This window comes from Salvia miltiorrhiza, chromosome 8 (genome assembly GCF_028751815.1).
Source record: "Salvia miltiorrhiza cultivar Shanhuang (shh) chromosome 8, IMPLAD_Smil_shh, whole genome shotgun sequence".
NCBI classification, from domain to species: Eukaryota; Viridiplantae; Streptophyta; class Magnoliopsida; order Lamiales; family Lamiaceae; genus Salvia; species Salvia miltiorrhiza.
The window spans coordinates 28,765,229-28,782,055 of record NC_080394.1 but is presented as its reverse complement, the minus strand read 5'-3'; the positions used below and the strand labels follow the sequence as shown (position 1 = coordinate 28,782,055).

Here is a 16,827-nt window from a genome sequence, read left to right as displayed (position 1 = left end):
CAGAAGAGGGAGAGAATAACAGAGGGACCGGATACCTGAAAAAAGGGAAAGGTGGGCGAAATCACCGCTCCAGTAGAGGAGCGACAGGAGCTGGCGGGATTATTGAAAGATCGGGACAGTGCAGAGAAGTCCGCCCTGGTTTCCATTAGTGACGTGTGCAATATGATAGAATTATTCCCCGGGCGAGAGGGTTTTCAAACCGAGATTGGGTCTTCCATAGACGAACAGACTACAGAGGAATTAATTAATTGCCTTCGAAGAAACGCGGATGTGTTTGCCTTCAGCACAGCCGATGTGAAGGGAATAGACAGGGGGTTGGCAGAGCATTGCCTCAACGTGGATCCTAAGGTCAAGCCAGTGAAACAAAGAACGAGACACTTTGGGGCCGAGAAAGACGCCGCAATCAGGGAACAGGTCCAAAGGCTGTTGGACGCAGGGCATATTGAGGAAGTACAATACCCATAGTGGATTTCGAACGCTGTAATGGTGGCCAAGAAGACAAACACCTGGTGGATGTGCGTGGACTACAGAGATTTGAACGCTACCTGCCCAAAAGACCACTATCATCTGCCGAGGATTGATCAACTGGTAGACTCTACCTCTGGTTGCGCGCTTTTGTCAATGATGGATGCGTACCAGGGCTATCATCAGGTGAAGATGCATAGGGGGGACATTGCTAAAACGGATTTCGCCGTCTGTTGTGGGGTTTATGGCTGGAAGAGTATGCCGTTTGGCTTAAAGAATGCAGGGGCCACGTACCAAAGGATGATGGAGAAAATCTTTAAGGAACAACTTTCAAAGAATATATCAGTTTATGTAGACGATATGTTGGTGCGCAGTGTCAGAGCGGAGGATCACGTCTCTGACCTGGAGGAGGTCTTCACGGTCATAAGAAACCATCGACTTATGCTCAACCCGGCGAAGTGCACCTTTGGGGTCACCACGGGAAAATTCTTGGGATACAAAGTTACTCCCGCAGGAATTGAGGTAAATACAGAAAAAGTCAAGGCTATCATGGATATGACACCACCCAGAGGGATCAAGGAAGTACAAACTTTGAATGGGCGTATCACTGCTCTGAGCAAGTTTATCTCGCGGTCAGCAGAGCGCAGCATGCCATTCTTCAAAATTTTAAGGAAATGAACCAAGTTTCAATGGACAGCGGAATGTCGGACGGCATTTGAGGATCTTAAGGCCTACCTAGCAGAGCTCCCGACTCTGACCAAGCCAGTCCCGGGAGAAACATTATACTTATACATAGCAGTGGGCGACGAGTCAGTTAGCTCTGTGCTTATCAGAGAAGAAGGAAATCACCAGAAGCCAATCTACTTCGTCAGCAGAATCATTCAGGGCCCCGAGTTAAACTACACGGAAATCGAAAAGGCTGCTCTGGCGGTCATGGTCACGGCAAGGAAGTTGAGGCCTTATTTCCTATCACATCGGGTAGTAGTGCGAACTGCTCTACCTTTCAGGCAGGTACTGGGACGACCAGATTTGTCGAGGAGGATGGTCAAGTGGGCCGTGGAATTAGGGGAATATGACGTAGAGTATGAGCCGAGAACGGCCATCAAAGCGCAAGCTCTTGCGGACTTCATCCAAGAAACTACTCGACGACCTGTGCAGGAATTTTGGATTGCCTTCGTTGATGGGTCGGTGACGAAGGAGGGGTGCGGAATTGGGGTGTATATCATCTCCCCAAGCTATGAGATATATCAATTTGCCATCAAATTTACTTGTCGGATGTCCAATAACGAGGCCGAGTACGAGGTCGTGGTCAGAGGGGCACATATTTTGTCAGAGTTGCGGGCTGAATGTGTTATCATCAGGACCGATTCCCAACTAGTGGCTAAACAATTGTCGGGGGCTTATCATGTCAAAGACCAGCGGATGAAAGCATATCACTGCAAAATCAATGAAATGAAACAAAAATTCATGGAATTTAAAATTGAGCAGATTTCCCGGGAAGAAAACACAAAAGCAGACTTACTGGCGCGCATGGCTAGCGCAGTGGAACAAACGTGGAATGATGAGATCATATTGCTCTGTGATACCAGAGAAATGGGGGCTTCACAGGTTTTCTCAGTAGAAATCAGGGATGATTGGCGGGCCCCAATTATGCACTTTCTCAAGACAGGGGAGCGGTTGAGCAAAGAATCCGATCAGAGGGCTCGCTACGAGAATTATTGCTTGATTAATGATCAACTCTACAAGCGATCCTTACTCAGCCCTTATTAAAATGCTTATCTCCTGAAGAGGCTAACTTTGCTTTAAAAGAAATTCATGCAGGTTGCTGTGGGGGGCACACGGGATTTCGAGATCTTGTCCGAAAAACCATTCGGGCAGGATTCTATTGGCCTAACATCAACAAAGATGCCAGGGAATTCGTCCGCAAATGCGAAGCTTGCCAGAGACACGCTGGGAGAATCAATGTCCCAGGGGAAACCATGGGAGTCATGTATGTTGCATGCCCATTTGACAAGTGGGGCATAGACATCGTCGGAAAACTACCTACAGCACCAGGGGGAAAATGTTTCCTCATTGTGGCAGTGGATTACTTCTCCAAGTGGGTGGAAGTTGAGGCCATGGGAAAGATTGATGAGGTAACAGTGGAGCGCTTCATTTGGCAGAACATATGCTGCAGATTTGGCGTCCCTAGAATCATTGTGTCAGTCAATGGAACCCAATTTACAGGACAGAGAATTGCCGACTTCTGTGATCGAATGTATATCACCCAACATTTCGTGTTCGTGGCTCATCCGCAAGAAAATGGGCAAGTGGAGCTAGCGAACAGATCAATCTGTGAGGGAATAAAAAAGCGGTTGAATCAGAGTAGAGGGAAATGGGTCGAAGAGTTGGACACCGTCCTTTGGGCCTACCGAACTAGCCCAAAGACAGCAACCGGTGAGGCGCCTTTCACCCTGGTATACGGATCCAATGCAGTGATACCAGCGGAGGCCAGACTGGAGTCATATCGCATCACTACCTACGACACAGAGCAAAATTCCGAACTCCAAAGAACAGAGCTCGATCTTGTTGAAGCACAGAGGGATGAAGCTCAAATCAGAGCAGCGAAGTATAAAAGCATCATCAAGGCGGGATACGACAAGAGGGTCAGAGCAAGGAAGCTGGCCAAGGGCGATCTAGTCCTCAAGAGAGCCAACGCACTGAAGCCAGTGGGCAAATTCGAACCCAATTGGGAGGGTCCCTTCATTATCACCGAGGTCCTGGGCGGTGGAGCATACACTTTGTCGGATCCAGACGGCAGAGCCCTCCCCAGACCATGGAACATCAATACTTTGAAAAAGTTCTATGTGTAATGATTCGTTGACATGACAAATTGTAGACCGAATACTCTTTTTCCCCACAGGGGTTTTAACGAGGTTCGGGGCCATGATATCAATAAAATCGGATACGTGGTTCTAGGGAATTCCTTGGTGTTGACTCATTTATTTTAATTATCGCTTTTCAAATTGCATATTCTACTTAACATGTTCATGCAGAGCATTGCACATGTCACCAGAGGGGGGAGTAGGGTGTATACCCATAGTCCACAATTTACAAATTCAAAATTGCTGCTTAGCAAGTCAAGGGAAAAACAAATTCAAAATTGCTTCTTAGCAAGTCAAGGGAAAAGCAAACATCAAGGGCAGATCAGAGGAATCATTTTAACCGTAAGCCACGAAAGTTGGTTGCACCCCTCGGGTCTTCCATGCTCCGTACAGGGACAGCAGAATCCGGAGCAGGCACAGCTGAGTCCGGAGCAGGGGCAGAGAAGACCGGAGCGGGAACAACAGCTTCAGGGGCCTGGCCTGAGGGCCCTCCTGCCTCAAGCACGGGCAACGTGCCGGAGTCCTTCACCACGGGAAGACGCGCTTCCACGTCTAGCAACTGCAATGCCTCTTGCACATATTTTGTTTCATCTTTATACAGGGCAAGGAGTTGATCCACCGCGGCGGAGAAAGATGCAGGATCCTCAATGGCTGAGGCCTGGAAACCGGAGGGCAGGGAAGGCTCCATGCTGAATTGAGAGAACCCCAGGGAATTGTCACCAGCCGGACCCCGTAGTTGGTTCACGAAGTTCACCAAGGAGGCGCAGAAGCGAGGCTTGTATACCGGAGCAGCAGGCACCGATTTAGAGCCGACCCCAAAAGCGAAATAAGGAAGGGCCTTCTCTAAAACCGGGTACCACCACTCCGGTTTCTTTGGAGACTCGGCAGTGATCCCCAGCAGTTGATTCAGATCCTCATCCTTGATGTTGTCCATCAAGGCCGCCATGTCCAGAGCCGCGATCTGCTCCGCAGACACACCCGCCATCTCCAACGCCTTTGTCGCGGATTACTTTATTATGTAGGCGAAGATGGAGCCAAAGCCCTCCAAGTAATCCGGAGTCCGCTGAAAGGCTGCCAAAGTACCATCCAGCATCATACCCAGGAAATGTTGGCCTTGAGGAGACAGGAATAACTCCAGGCGCTGGTCCCGGGCCCCCAGAGCGTAACCACGGTTCTGAGCACCAGTACAGGCCCTCCTCCAGCCACGCTTGGCCTCCTTGTATTCCTCATCATATTTCGCCCTGAAGCGGAGGAGGTTGTCGTGACCTTCCTTCTTAACCCTCTGCAGCTCAGAGGCTAGAGAGGCCTTCTCCACCTCCGCCTGAGCAAGCTTGGCCTGCAGCTCGGCCACGTCTGCCTCTGCCTTGTTGTACCGCTCCACGGTACCAGCGACCTCCTCGTCGCGTTCTGCCGTCCGCTTTTTCTCCGCTTCCAAATCATTCTCCAGTGCACCGTAGTCATCGATGCACTGTACCACCTCCCCGACCTGGGACTCCAGCTACAGAGAAACGAAGGGAAAATGTCAGGGCAGAGAAATTGAGAGGTTAGTTATAAAATCATTTAAACATGTTAAATGATGCAGGGCACCTGAAGCACCAAGCGGTTGAGTGAGTTAGCCAACGCAGACTTCTTTATCTTCTGCGTGGCCTCCCTATCCTTGGGATGGATGTGGGAGAGCAGGGTGCGGACAAAATCACGCCCCTTCAGGGACGAGATCGGCCTGGAGCCTGAGGCGTCTGACTCCCCTGCAGGCAAGGCCAATGCCTTGCCCCCTTCAACATCCACGGAGATCGCCTCCGCTTCACCTGCCGACCCAGCTTCGGGGTCCACGAACTTGCTGCCCTTCTGCAGGCTTTCCTTGCGCCGTTTCTCTGCAAGGGCCAGCGTGGCAGCCTTTCTTTTCCTTTGGACTAAATGGGAGTCGGGAGTGGGGATGTTGTGGAGCACCTGGGAGAGGGGCACATCATCCTCAACATCCACCACTTGAATGGCGGATTGCCCTCCAGTCTGGCCAGAGCCAGATCCCCCTGCCCTCTGGCTGTCCGGACCGAACGAGGTCAGCACCTCCATATCTTTCCCCTTGCCTGGGGGAAAGTGCTGCACTGGAGTGGTCTCCTCAGGAACAACAGGAACCAGCCGGGAAATGTCCACCCCGGGGTCCACAGGCTGCCCAGAGCCCTGTCCCTCCTCGCCAGAGGGACGGTCAGATGAAAGATCGGCCCTGCACTTGCTTCTCCACGACATCCCTGCAAATAAATAAGACTTTATCAACAAAGGTCAGGTAATATATAATTATTACATATCTGCTAACACCTATTTTTACTTATAGATCCAGGAGGATACAGGGGAAATAGACCGGTGGCAGCTAAGGCCGAGTTATCTTCAGTCAACTTCTTACAGGGGAAGGGAACATCTTTATTGAGGGAATTCAAGAAGTCTATTATACTCAAGTTATGTGGTCCGGGATTCATGCCATTGCAGCTCTTGGGCATCATACTGACGCCAAGAGCCCTGGTTGGTTTTCACATAGCAATAACGGAATATGAATCCCTTGTCGTGGGAGTTGGGGGAGTTGAGGAAGGTGGTAGGGTAGGTTTTGCGGGCGACAAAACTATATAGAGGGTGGCCCTGGAATCTGAGTGTCTGGGTTTGCAGGAACAACTCGGCGGTGTCTTAAACGCTGTGAGCTGTGCAGAGGATGTGGAAGGCAAACAACTTCCGAATAGCGGAGGGAAGTACTTGGAAGAATGGGATGCGGAAATGGTTGCAGACGTGTAATAGGAGAGGAGGAGGCGGAAGCCTAAGGCCAGCATCCACCTGGGCTTGGAAGAGAGGGATTTTGTTCATATGAAGCTTGGTAAAAGGCTCCGAAGCCTTAGAATAAGGCTCGAAGGTCAGGCCCTCCGGGCGCTTACATCTATCGAACATTTTCTACATTGCCGCCACACCCAGGCGGGATGGAGGAATGGTCTTGGGGGATTTGGGAGTGGAGGGTTGAGGCTCAGACGAGGCCGGGGAATCCTGGGGTGAGCTAGGGTTGGAAGGAAGGGGAGAGTTAGTCGGAGAACCTAGAGGAGAGGGAGAAGGGGAAGGGGAAAAGTCAGGCTGGGCAATGGAGGAAGAGGCCATGATCGTAGAAAATTGAAAAATTCTAGGGTTCACGCTCAGTCAGAGCACCAACACAACAAATGACAATCTACACTAAAAACAAATACCGGGAGGGGAGGATACGCGATTTACCTAAGACAAGAACTGGAGTGGAAAGGTTGCAGGAAATACGCCGGAACAGGGAGAGGACCGCCGAAAATTGAGAGAGAATCGCGAAGAAGTAAAATGGAAGAAGATGAATAGTGAGGATTTGAATCGCCTAAGTATAACGTACGCGGGCAACCACCAACACGCGGGATGAATGACACGTGGCATCAGGGAAATAATCAACGGTCAAGAATTCCTACGGAGAGGCGAAAAGACACGAAGGTTAAAAAGTAACCTCGAAAAGCGGAAAAGTACACTATAAAAAGGGGCGGGCATTTAATGCGAATGACGTCAGCCACGCGGGCGAACACTCTGACTAGGTTACTCTGCTCCAGAGCGAACTAGTCAGACCAGAGGAGGGAGTAGCTGATGAGGAGTAATATGTGCAGAGCAGAGAAATGGTCTCAGCCAGAGAAGTCAGAGGGACGGGCCTTATCAGAGGAACGGTCAACACCAGAGAAGTCAGTCTCGCCCGGGAAATGGTTTTTTGCCAGAGGAGTCACCAAAAGAGCGGGAAAATCTCCCGCGTGAAGACAGAATTACCATTATGCCCCCGACCATGCAAGATGCGTGTTCCAACGATGAAATTACTCTTTTACCCTTAACGTGTAATCTATAAATAGCCCTTAGCATGTACCTTGTAAAGGGACGCTTTCAATACTGATACTACTGCAACAATCTTCTCTCGTGCTCTCGACAATCTAGCAATCTCTTCTCACTTTTTCGATCAATCTCTAGGTAAAATCCACAATTCACCGATAATTTACCGAACAAACGATCACCGTTCATTTACGCTTCACCAATACTAATGAACAAGACGTATATCTAACGAACAAGATGTATATACCGATGAAAAATAAAATTTAAAAAATTGATAATGAATAAGATATATATACTGATGAACAAAATAATATATACTGATGAACAATGCAGTATATACTGATGAATAACAAAATTTAAAATATTATGCTCCCTCCAGGATTCGAACCCTGCGAAAAAAATCACCCTCCAGATACAATATCAGCCATAGGATTGATGAAATAAACACACCGGATCGTGCCCTAGATCTCACTAAAATTAGGGGGTCTCATTGGAGCGGCCCCCTATGGCTGATATTGTATCTGGAGGGTGATTTTTTTTTCGCAGGGTTCGAATCCTGGAGGGAGCAGAATATTTTAAATTTTGTTATTCATCAGTTTATACTGCATTGTTCATCAGTATATACGGCCATGTTCATCAGTATATATGTCTTATTCATTAAGAATTTTTTAAATTTTATTTTTCATCAGTATATAAATCTTGTTCATTAGATATACGTTTTGTTCATTAGTATTATATGTCTTATTCATTGTACTCATGTTACACGAAAAATAGGGGGTCTCACTGGAGCGCGCCCCTATATATATATATATATATATATATATATATATATATATATATATATATATATATATATATAGGGGAGAGCTAGAATAAAAACACTCTTAAGTGTATAAAATATAAATGATTTTCAGCCCTTAGATCATCAAGATCTACGGTTGATTCGTAACCCTTTTGGATGAATTCGTGGTCCTGGGTTCGAATCCCAAAGGTAGCAAAAATTTATTTTTCACAATTCGTAACCATGTTGGATGAATTCGTAACCCTGTTGGATAAAATTCGTACATTAAAAAGCGTTTATATTTATATTTTAAGAAGTGTTTTTACTGTAGCCCTCCCCTATATATATATATATATATATATATATATATATATATATATATATATATATATATATATATATGGGGCGGTTATTCAATAAACCACCCTTATTTTAAGAATTACGAACCAGCAAAAATGCATGAATTTTATGTATAACACGCATGAATAAACTGTATAAAGGCATGAATTGCGAAAAATAATTTTTTGCTACCTTTGGGATTCGAACTCAGGACCATGAATTTATCCAACAAGGTGATGAATCAACCGTAGATCTTGATGATCTAAGGGCTGAAAATGGTTCCTAATTTATATTTTAAGAAGCGTTCTTATTTTAGCCTTCCCCTATATATATATATATATATATATATATATATATATATATATATATATATGTGTGTGTGTGTGTGTGTGTGTGTGTGTGTGTGTGTGTGTGTGTGTGTGTGTGTGTGCAGCTGGCTAACCCACCTTTGTTCTACCGAGAAACCACACCTCAGCCAAGAAAGCATACCAACTGGCAACAGACACCTGATTTCATTGATGGTGAAGCCCCAATATATAGGTATATAGTATACATGTTTCAGTCTCGTAGCTATATAATATACTACATGTTCCAGTCTCGTATTTTATTTACAGAGTAAATATGTATATGTAACATGAGACATATTGCAATATGCCTTCCTGGAGCACTCGATAAACACTATGAGAAGCTTTTGCGAAGCGATGAGCATCTCTTTCAACTCAGTCAGAGGCCCTTCCCGACCACAATTCGCCTTATTTCAATACAGTAGTTTTGCCATCGCCGAGTTTGATCACTTTTCATCAGCCACAGCAGCAGCAGCCTCTATATCCTACTATGACAGCAGGTATACTATACCGATATATATGATGAGTTAATCTCTAGCCATTTCAACCTAATCCTGATATATTAATATTATTCTCTAGTGACATCAATACACAATGGTGTTGCAGCAGTGTGGAAGAATCAAATAAACAATGAAGCAAAATTTGTCGTCGACACATCAAAACCAAACTTTATTCCTCATCAGAAATCGCCGCCTCTATATCATACCATGACAGCAGGTATATATATACATGATGAGCTAATCTCTAGTCATTTTAACCTAATCATGTTATATTAATATATATTATTCTCTAGTGACAACAAGAAACAATGTTGTTTCGGTAGTGTGGGAGAATCAAATAAACAACGAAGCAAAGTTTATCGACACATCAAGACCAAACTTTATTCCTCATCATCAGCTGCAGTATGAATACAATGAGACCAATTTCCGCTACATGGACGCTCCAACATTCAACTAGAATCCCACCATTCATCCTATGAGCCTCTCAGCAATCCATGGCCTAAGTGATGAACACTTGATGCAGAATGGTGCTGCGGCCGCGGATCGTGAGAGATCGATGTTGCTTGATCAAATGATGAGGCAGAATGCGAATGCAGCAGTTGAAGATGGTGGGCTCTGGTCATTGGTTGATCAAAATAATTTCATGCAGAATAGTGGTGATGATTATGGCGTTTGGTTGAGTGGGCAAGTGATGAAGCATAATGCAGTTGCAGATGATAGCTAGTTGGCTTTTTATATTCAAGGAAATATCCAACCACGACAACCACATTATTGATCACAATCTAGCTACATCCTAACCATCAACTCCTTTTTTCACCTATCTCATCCCACACTCTTGAGATAATTATTAGTTCATCATGAGGTGCATTATATGTACTTTTTTTTTTGTTACTTTGATTCGTGAGATCTGCAACAGTAAAGGGCGGCTAAGCTGTGCCCGACTGCCCGTTGACCGTTGTTTGGTAACTCTATCGGCTATAAATTGTAGTGTATTTTTTTGAGAAGACATTCGGCTATAAATTGTATAGTATTATTTTTGGTGTATTACTTGTGCATATGAAATTTTGTAGTGATTTTAGTCAAATTTTGTCATAAATGTGTAATAATCCGCTCTTTTTTTTATTAAAAGATTAGTTGATGCAGTAGTTACTATTGCATCTTTCGGATTTGATAATAGAGTTAAATTCCGTGATATATTTCTAGAATTAGCAAAGTCATGTTATCTAGTATTTACAATAATAATACTATTATTTTTATTTATCATTGTTATTTAAGTCGTGAATTTATTTCAACTTGTGAAGCAAATTAAATCTACGGATTTAATTTAAAGGATGAATCGAGGCACGACATTAGCGAGGCAGAAAATTAGTTATCATGATATGCAGTTAATTAGCAAAACTCGACATAAGTATTACAGATACAAATAGTCAGATACACAATAACCAAGACTGAAGGATTTTATTCATCTAGGTATTTGATTAATTGATTCGAGCCTCAAATATTTATTTTCTTATTAATATATTGTTAAAAAAAAGAGGCAAATAATCTACTTAACACAATAACGGCGTCGTTTTTCCTCTCCCACTTCTGCGGTTCCTTAAACCCTTCTTCAACCTCACAGTCAGACTCATCCTAGATTGAACACCCAAATTAATTCTTATGATCAATCACATAAATCCTATTAGAAAAAAAATGTGGTCTTTGATACAGAAAAGATCATGCAGTAAAATCCCACTTCATATTTCAATCATGAGGAGTTGTTTGTTGAATTATGTCACTGAACACCAATTTTACTATTCTTCTTCCCCGGCTTACAATCATACATCTCCTCGTCGTGCAATTGTAGCCGAGAAAAATAATGGATTCTTTTCGTCATTTGATGCGAAATGGAGGGGATCAAATTTTATGCGATTTTTGAGCTCTCAGGCTGCTGCTGAAGCATCCGCTTTCGACGGGCTGACGGTTGAAGGAATCATTGCAAACAATTGGGTGATTTATGATGAAAGTGAGAGCGATTGGAAGAGTCACGCGGCAGCCATTGCTCAGTCCATTCACCTTATCAAGAAGCGCCTAAGAGTATGTTTGTGATTTGAAACAGCTTCGTGTATTTGGATCACAATGGTTGATACTTGGCGAATTTGAGCTTTGGATGTTCTAATTGATGGTTTTGTTTTTGGTATTATTTCTATGATTGGTTGAGTTTTCTTTGTGATTGAGTAAAATTAAGCTCTGATGTTTGACTGAATCGACTTAATGTGAGGTGTTGCTTTACTTCCATACATGTATTGAAAGTCTTGCTATTTCATATAGATAGAGATTTGAAACATTTCACATAATTTTTGGCAAACTTGCGTTGCTTGTTTGTGTTGGTGCATAAAGAATTTGAGTTTGCTAAGTAATTTGTGAGATTGATGATGTCTATCTCTGTAATTGGTTTTGGTGCTGATTTCTATAATTTGGTTTTATGAGGAAAATTGACATTTACTTTGCTTTGGCAGTGGAAAAAGTTGATACCTAAACTAGAGGTGTTATCAGAAGAGTTAAACAGGCCAGATTTGTGGGATGATCCTTCACATGCAGGAAAGATAAGTCGTGAGCACGGCTCAGTTATGGGCAAAATGAAAGAGGTTAATGCTTTTGAGCAAGAGCTTTTCGAACATATTGATATGATAAAGCTTGCTCGTGAGGAGAACGATGCAGAATTGCAATCGGTGGGAACTCAGTTTTTCTCCTTATAGGCACGTATATATTTCTTTATAGCTTTGCATTACTTTTATTCTAGCAGAAGATAATGCAACAGTTCGATTATTTGACCTTTAATGGCACTTTTTGGATTTTCCCCTTCATTTACTAAAATCTGTTTACTAAAGTTTATCATAAGATTAATGAATGCCGGGGGGCAAGTGCTATCCAACGATTTTGGTTTCCACCTTGTAATGTGCCTGAAGTGGGGACGGAATTGTTTCTTGTACATTATGAAAAATCTTTGGATTATGCATCCCAGCTTGACAAGGGACACATTGCAGTGATTGCACGAATTCAGTCTTATCCTGTAGAGTCAAACTTCAAGTTGTCACAGGGATAAACACAACATATATATGACTTGTTCAAAGATAATCAATCAGTGACAATTTGAATCAATAGGTTGAATTTCATCCAATGTCAGTAAAAGTATGATTATGTTTTTCTTGCGCTAGTAATTCTGTTGCTCGCATATAATATACTTTTCATTCAAGTCAATATTTAAGGGTGACTTAACTTTTTGATCAGTGATTTCATGTCCTAACCTATTCATTTATTCTATTTATTCCAGGAATCCTTGAATGCTCTACTTGTCCTAAGAAGGCATATCAAAGAAAAAGAGCTTGAAGCTTTGTTAGCTGGGGAGCATGACCCGTGCTCTTGCTTCATAGAGGTAAAGTTACTGGCTGTTCCGAATCTGCTTATGAATTTTTTTACTAGCCTTGACCAAGTTATATACTAAGGACATCTAACCTCGTATCATCGTTCACATTTAAGGCTAGTTTACTCTTTTGGATGGAATGAGTTGGTGATAGATAAAATATAAAATTGAAAGATTTGAGTGCTTATTGTTAATGATTCACCCTTGCTTCACATGATCGCTTGCAGAAAAATCTTTAGGTAGAATCTTTGGTTTCATGGATTGGAAAAATGAACGTGATATCATGTTGCTGAAGCACGAAATGATTAATCCCAAATTCCTTGTTTTTCCTTTATCTCTTTCAGTTTTCCTATTTCCTTTTGTTTGATATTGCTGTTTTGTTCTCCATTTTCTTCGTGCTCCCCTTTGCCAGTTTTCTGCTTTGCATGTCTTCTTATTCCTGTTCTTCCTCAAAGATGCCTGTCTTCTCTTGTCTCTATTTCTCTTGTGTTTGCAATCAAAGAGATACAAACTAGTTATTTAGGGTATATTCTCTTTGGTTGTAAATTTATCATGAGAGAATGAGGGATGAAAAAAGTTCTCTCTTTAAATCCTTTCTTTCTTTTCCCTCATTTTCTACAAAAGAGAACTTCACCATTTCTCAGTCCTCATTTTCACTCAAAGGAGGGATATTATCCCTCCTTTGAGTGAAAATGAGGACTGAGAAATGGTGAAGTTCTCTTTTGTAGAAAATGAGGGAAAAGAAAGGATTTAAAGGGAGAATTTTCTTTTATCCCTTCTTTTCTCATGATAAAGTTACAACCAAAGAGAACACACCCTTAATGTTTTGAAAGCTTTTTTTTTTAAATTGAATTTGGACATGCATTTCAGTTTAGAAATTCAGAGTACTTATCAAAACTAACAAAGAAAAAAAGTAGTAGGTGTGAAAGGAAATATAGAAATCATTGTATTCTTATACCTAGTCGAGACTCGCGCACAGTCCCTAGAGCTACAGGGCTTAGGAAAGTGGCCTGTAGCCTTGGGATACTGCCATGAGAAAACATGAAACAACGGAGTAAGGAGAAAGGATAAAAAGGGTTAAGATTGAGGTAGGTAGTTTGATATTTATTGATAGTTCAATTTCAATCACAACTTTTACTGCATTTTTCAGCCGAGCCTCCAACATGTTACTATGTGGTTGTTTGTGACATGTACCCTCTGCACGAACTTATACTTTTTCGTTGCGTTTGGTTCATGTTTTGCTTTGTCTCATAGTTCATACTGCAAATTTGTTTTTGTACATCGTGAAGCCAAAACCGTTGACAACACTTAGTGCTAACTCTAGGTTCAAGCTGGAGCTGGTGGTACTGAGAGTATGGACTGGGCTTCAATGGTCATGCAGATGTACAAAAGGTGGGCAGAAAGTCGTCGTTTTAGAGTTACTGTTGTTGAGGAAATCCCAGGCGAATTGGCTGGAATCAAGGTATTCATGCTCTTAACTCCTTATACTGATTTGTATTATAAACTTTAACGTGCACGTATACAAGTAATGTATGCTTCCAACATCCCTACCCCGGCACACTTCATCCAGAGTTAACCATTGATCTCTTCTGTCCTTTTCGTTTATCGATCACGAAAACCTCTTCATGGTAAATCTGTTGAATAGGTGATGGAGCTTCATCATTATCAGTTGTCTCTGTTCTCTTCCTTGAGAGAAATTGGTGCTGTTTAATTTGAACTTGAATCTTGATTATTATTGCATTTGTTTGTTTTGAAAAATTATTGTTCCTGTTTCGTTCTTGTCTCCTTCCATCTAAACTCTCAGAGAGCGACAATCAAGGTGGACGGCGGTTATGCATACGGATACGCCAAAGCAGAAGTCGGGGCACATCGTCTGGTGCGTATCTCTCCATTCGACAGCAATAAGCGCCGGCACACCTCCTTTGCTTCCGTAGCTGTAATTCCAATCCTAGGTGAAGATTTCTCCCATGTCCAAATCAACGAATCTGACCTACGGATTGAGCGATATCGATCAGGGGGCCCCGGGGGTCAGCATGCAAACACTACTGACAGCGCTGTACGGATCACTCATATCCCTACAGGAGTCACTGCCTCTAGTCAAAATGAAAGGTACAGCTACAACCTTGAGCATTTTCAAAACAGGCACACTCTGGTGCATAATTCTGCCCTAATTAGGTTGCATTGTACATCCGGATGTACACAAGTTTTTACCTTTTCCAAAGTCGGACCATTTTAAGGTTAAAAAGATGTTCTCTGACTATGCAGGTCGCAGCACCAGAACAAGGCTTCTGCAATGGCCGTGCTCCAGTCGCGGCTGGACCAACTTGAAATGGTCCGTCAAGCGCAGGTGAACGCGGAGCACACGCAGTCGCTCACTGACATAAACTTCGGCAGCCAGATCCGGTCCTACGTGCTCCACGTACGCATCTCGACTGCTGTCATCACCATCTTCTTCCCTAAAATGCCTCTCTCCCTCGTTGATTGTCTTCTTTCTTTTTGGCAGCCTTATAGAATGGTGAAAGATCATCGGACTGAGTACGAGGTTTCGGATCCGGATTCTGTCTTGCAAGGAGATGTTGATGGATTCATCTTGAGCTTTCTATCTGCCTCTTTAGACAAAGATGAAGATGATTCATAGCCAATCAAGTGATTTTCTTGCTTCCATTTCATGCACTTGTAGTAACTAATAGTACTTTTGTATTTATTAACTCAAAAGGTAGGAGAAGGTCCACAGTTTGTTTCTCTTTTCTCTCTTTCTGTTTTTTTTTGAATAATTCAATCGAAATTTCCATTGCCACTTATATGAGTACTAGAATTAGTGCTAGTCGTGAATTCGAGTTTTAAACCTTAAATTCACGATTAACACTATTTCTAGTTGTGAATTCAAGATTTAAAACTTGACAAAACGACGTCGTTTTACATGACCGTCGGTGCATCCACGTCTGCAAATTCCTGGAGACAAGTCATCTAGGATTTAAGGGATGGTCAATGCATGTGCAAATTGTAATTAAATCAAAAGGTGATGTATTGTGTCCCCTTGGGATGGCCTAGTGGTTAGGGTGGTTGCCTGTTGTCCAAGAGGTCACAGGTTCGAGTACTCTCGGCCACAATAACCACTAGGTGGGGTGTGTGTGGTTTGTATTATTTATAATGTAATTTCATCAAAAAAAAAAAAAGGTGATGTATTGTGGAGCTATCTTAAAGATCATGTGCAAATTGTAATTAAATCAAAAGGTGATGTATTGTGGAGCTATCAAATCTTGTGGGAACACCTCTCCATCCTTCGGGGCATTTGAGTTTGATTTTCACTCTTACACCCTGGAATGGTGCTTCCTGGATTGCTTTTCTCTCGTAGTTATGAGAGAAACTCCTTTCCAAAGGTCTAGACGTTAGCCTTTCTCCTTGGAACGATAGTCTTGCTACTCCCATTCTGAGACTTTGTTCGTGCTCCAGCACCTGTTTGTCTCTGACCTGGATATCGATCTCCCTGGGATCTCGACTCGCTCAGGGCTGATAGCCTTGGCTACTTCCTTGAATATTTCTGGTATTTCAATGAATTCTTTTCCCATAAATAAATCTGTATGGTGGGAATTGGATAGGGAATACGATACTTGACATGTAATCGAGTATGGTCTATTCGCTCCCTTCAACAGCTCCTTTCTTTTGTAGTCCTGATAGAGTGTCAGGGCTCTGCTGAAGTTTGTGTCTTGGATATTATAAGCGATCTGTGGGTACAATTCGGTTATAATTTGCTTGACGTAGAGATTTCCTGAGAACGCTCCCAAAATTGCATCTCGAGGGTTTGTAATCCTCTTATCGCATATTGCAATATCAATTGGTAAATCAATTCCTTTTGAAAGTGCGGATTTGATTACCAGTTGTATTGCTCCAATATGAATCCACTTCATCGTTGTTGCGACTGATGGCTTCATCTTCGCGAGGTCTCCTCGCACATCTTTGGCCGTAACCAATTGGATTTCCACTTGATTACCCGTTAACTCGATTGGAAGCGATATCTCCCGGCTTGTAATACCAAAATGTACATGATGCTTCCTTCTGAATGGTATCAAACTTTGCATAGCTTGATCTATTCTTCCTCTTGAGAATCCCTGGTATAATTGTATACTCAGGTTTTTGTTCTTCATTTTATCCACCATCTTCTGTTGTGGGATCAGGGAATGGCTGGAATATTCCTCATGATCTTCACGTTGGATGTGGATAACTTCTTCATTCTCAGTCTGACTCGTCTCCGGAGGATCCATCAAACATGTCTTAA

The 16,827-nt window shown here is 42.9% G+C and overlaps 2 protein-coding genes across 2 annotated transcripts; one reads left to right on the top strand and one right to left on the bottom strand.

Moving 5' to 3' along the window:
• The first annotated feature begins 10,710 nt into the window (after positions 1–10,710).
• Positions 10,711–15,293, top strand: LOC130997495 (peptide chain release factor PrfB2, chloroplastic-like). The gene is made up of 7 exons (XM_057922822.1): positions 10,711–11,224; positions 11,647–11,859; positions 12,462–12,563; positions 13,876–14,013; positions 14,356–14,660; positions 14,817–14,970; positions 15,055–15,293. The coding sequence occupies exons 1-7, from the start codon at positions 10,808–10,810 to the stop codon at positions 15,187–15,189; spliced, it is 1,464 nt and encodes a 487-aa protein (XP_057778805.1). The 5' UTR covers positions 10,711–10,807; the 3' UTR covers positions 15,190–15,293.
• A 677-nt stretch (positions 15,294–15,970) lies between these two features.
• LOC130998287 (uncharacterized) lies at positions 15,971–16,813 on the bottom strand. Its single transcript, XM_057923719.1, has one exon. The coding sequence runs from the start codon at positions 16,811–16,813 to the stop codon at positions 15,971–15,973; it is 843 nt and encodes a 280-aa protein (XP_057779702.1).
• Between the last annotated feature and the right edge of the window lie 14 nt (positions 16,814–16,827).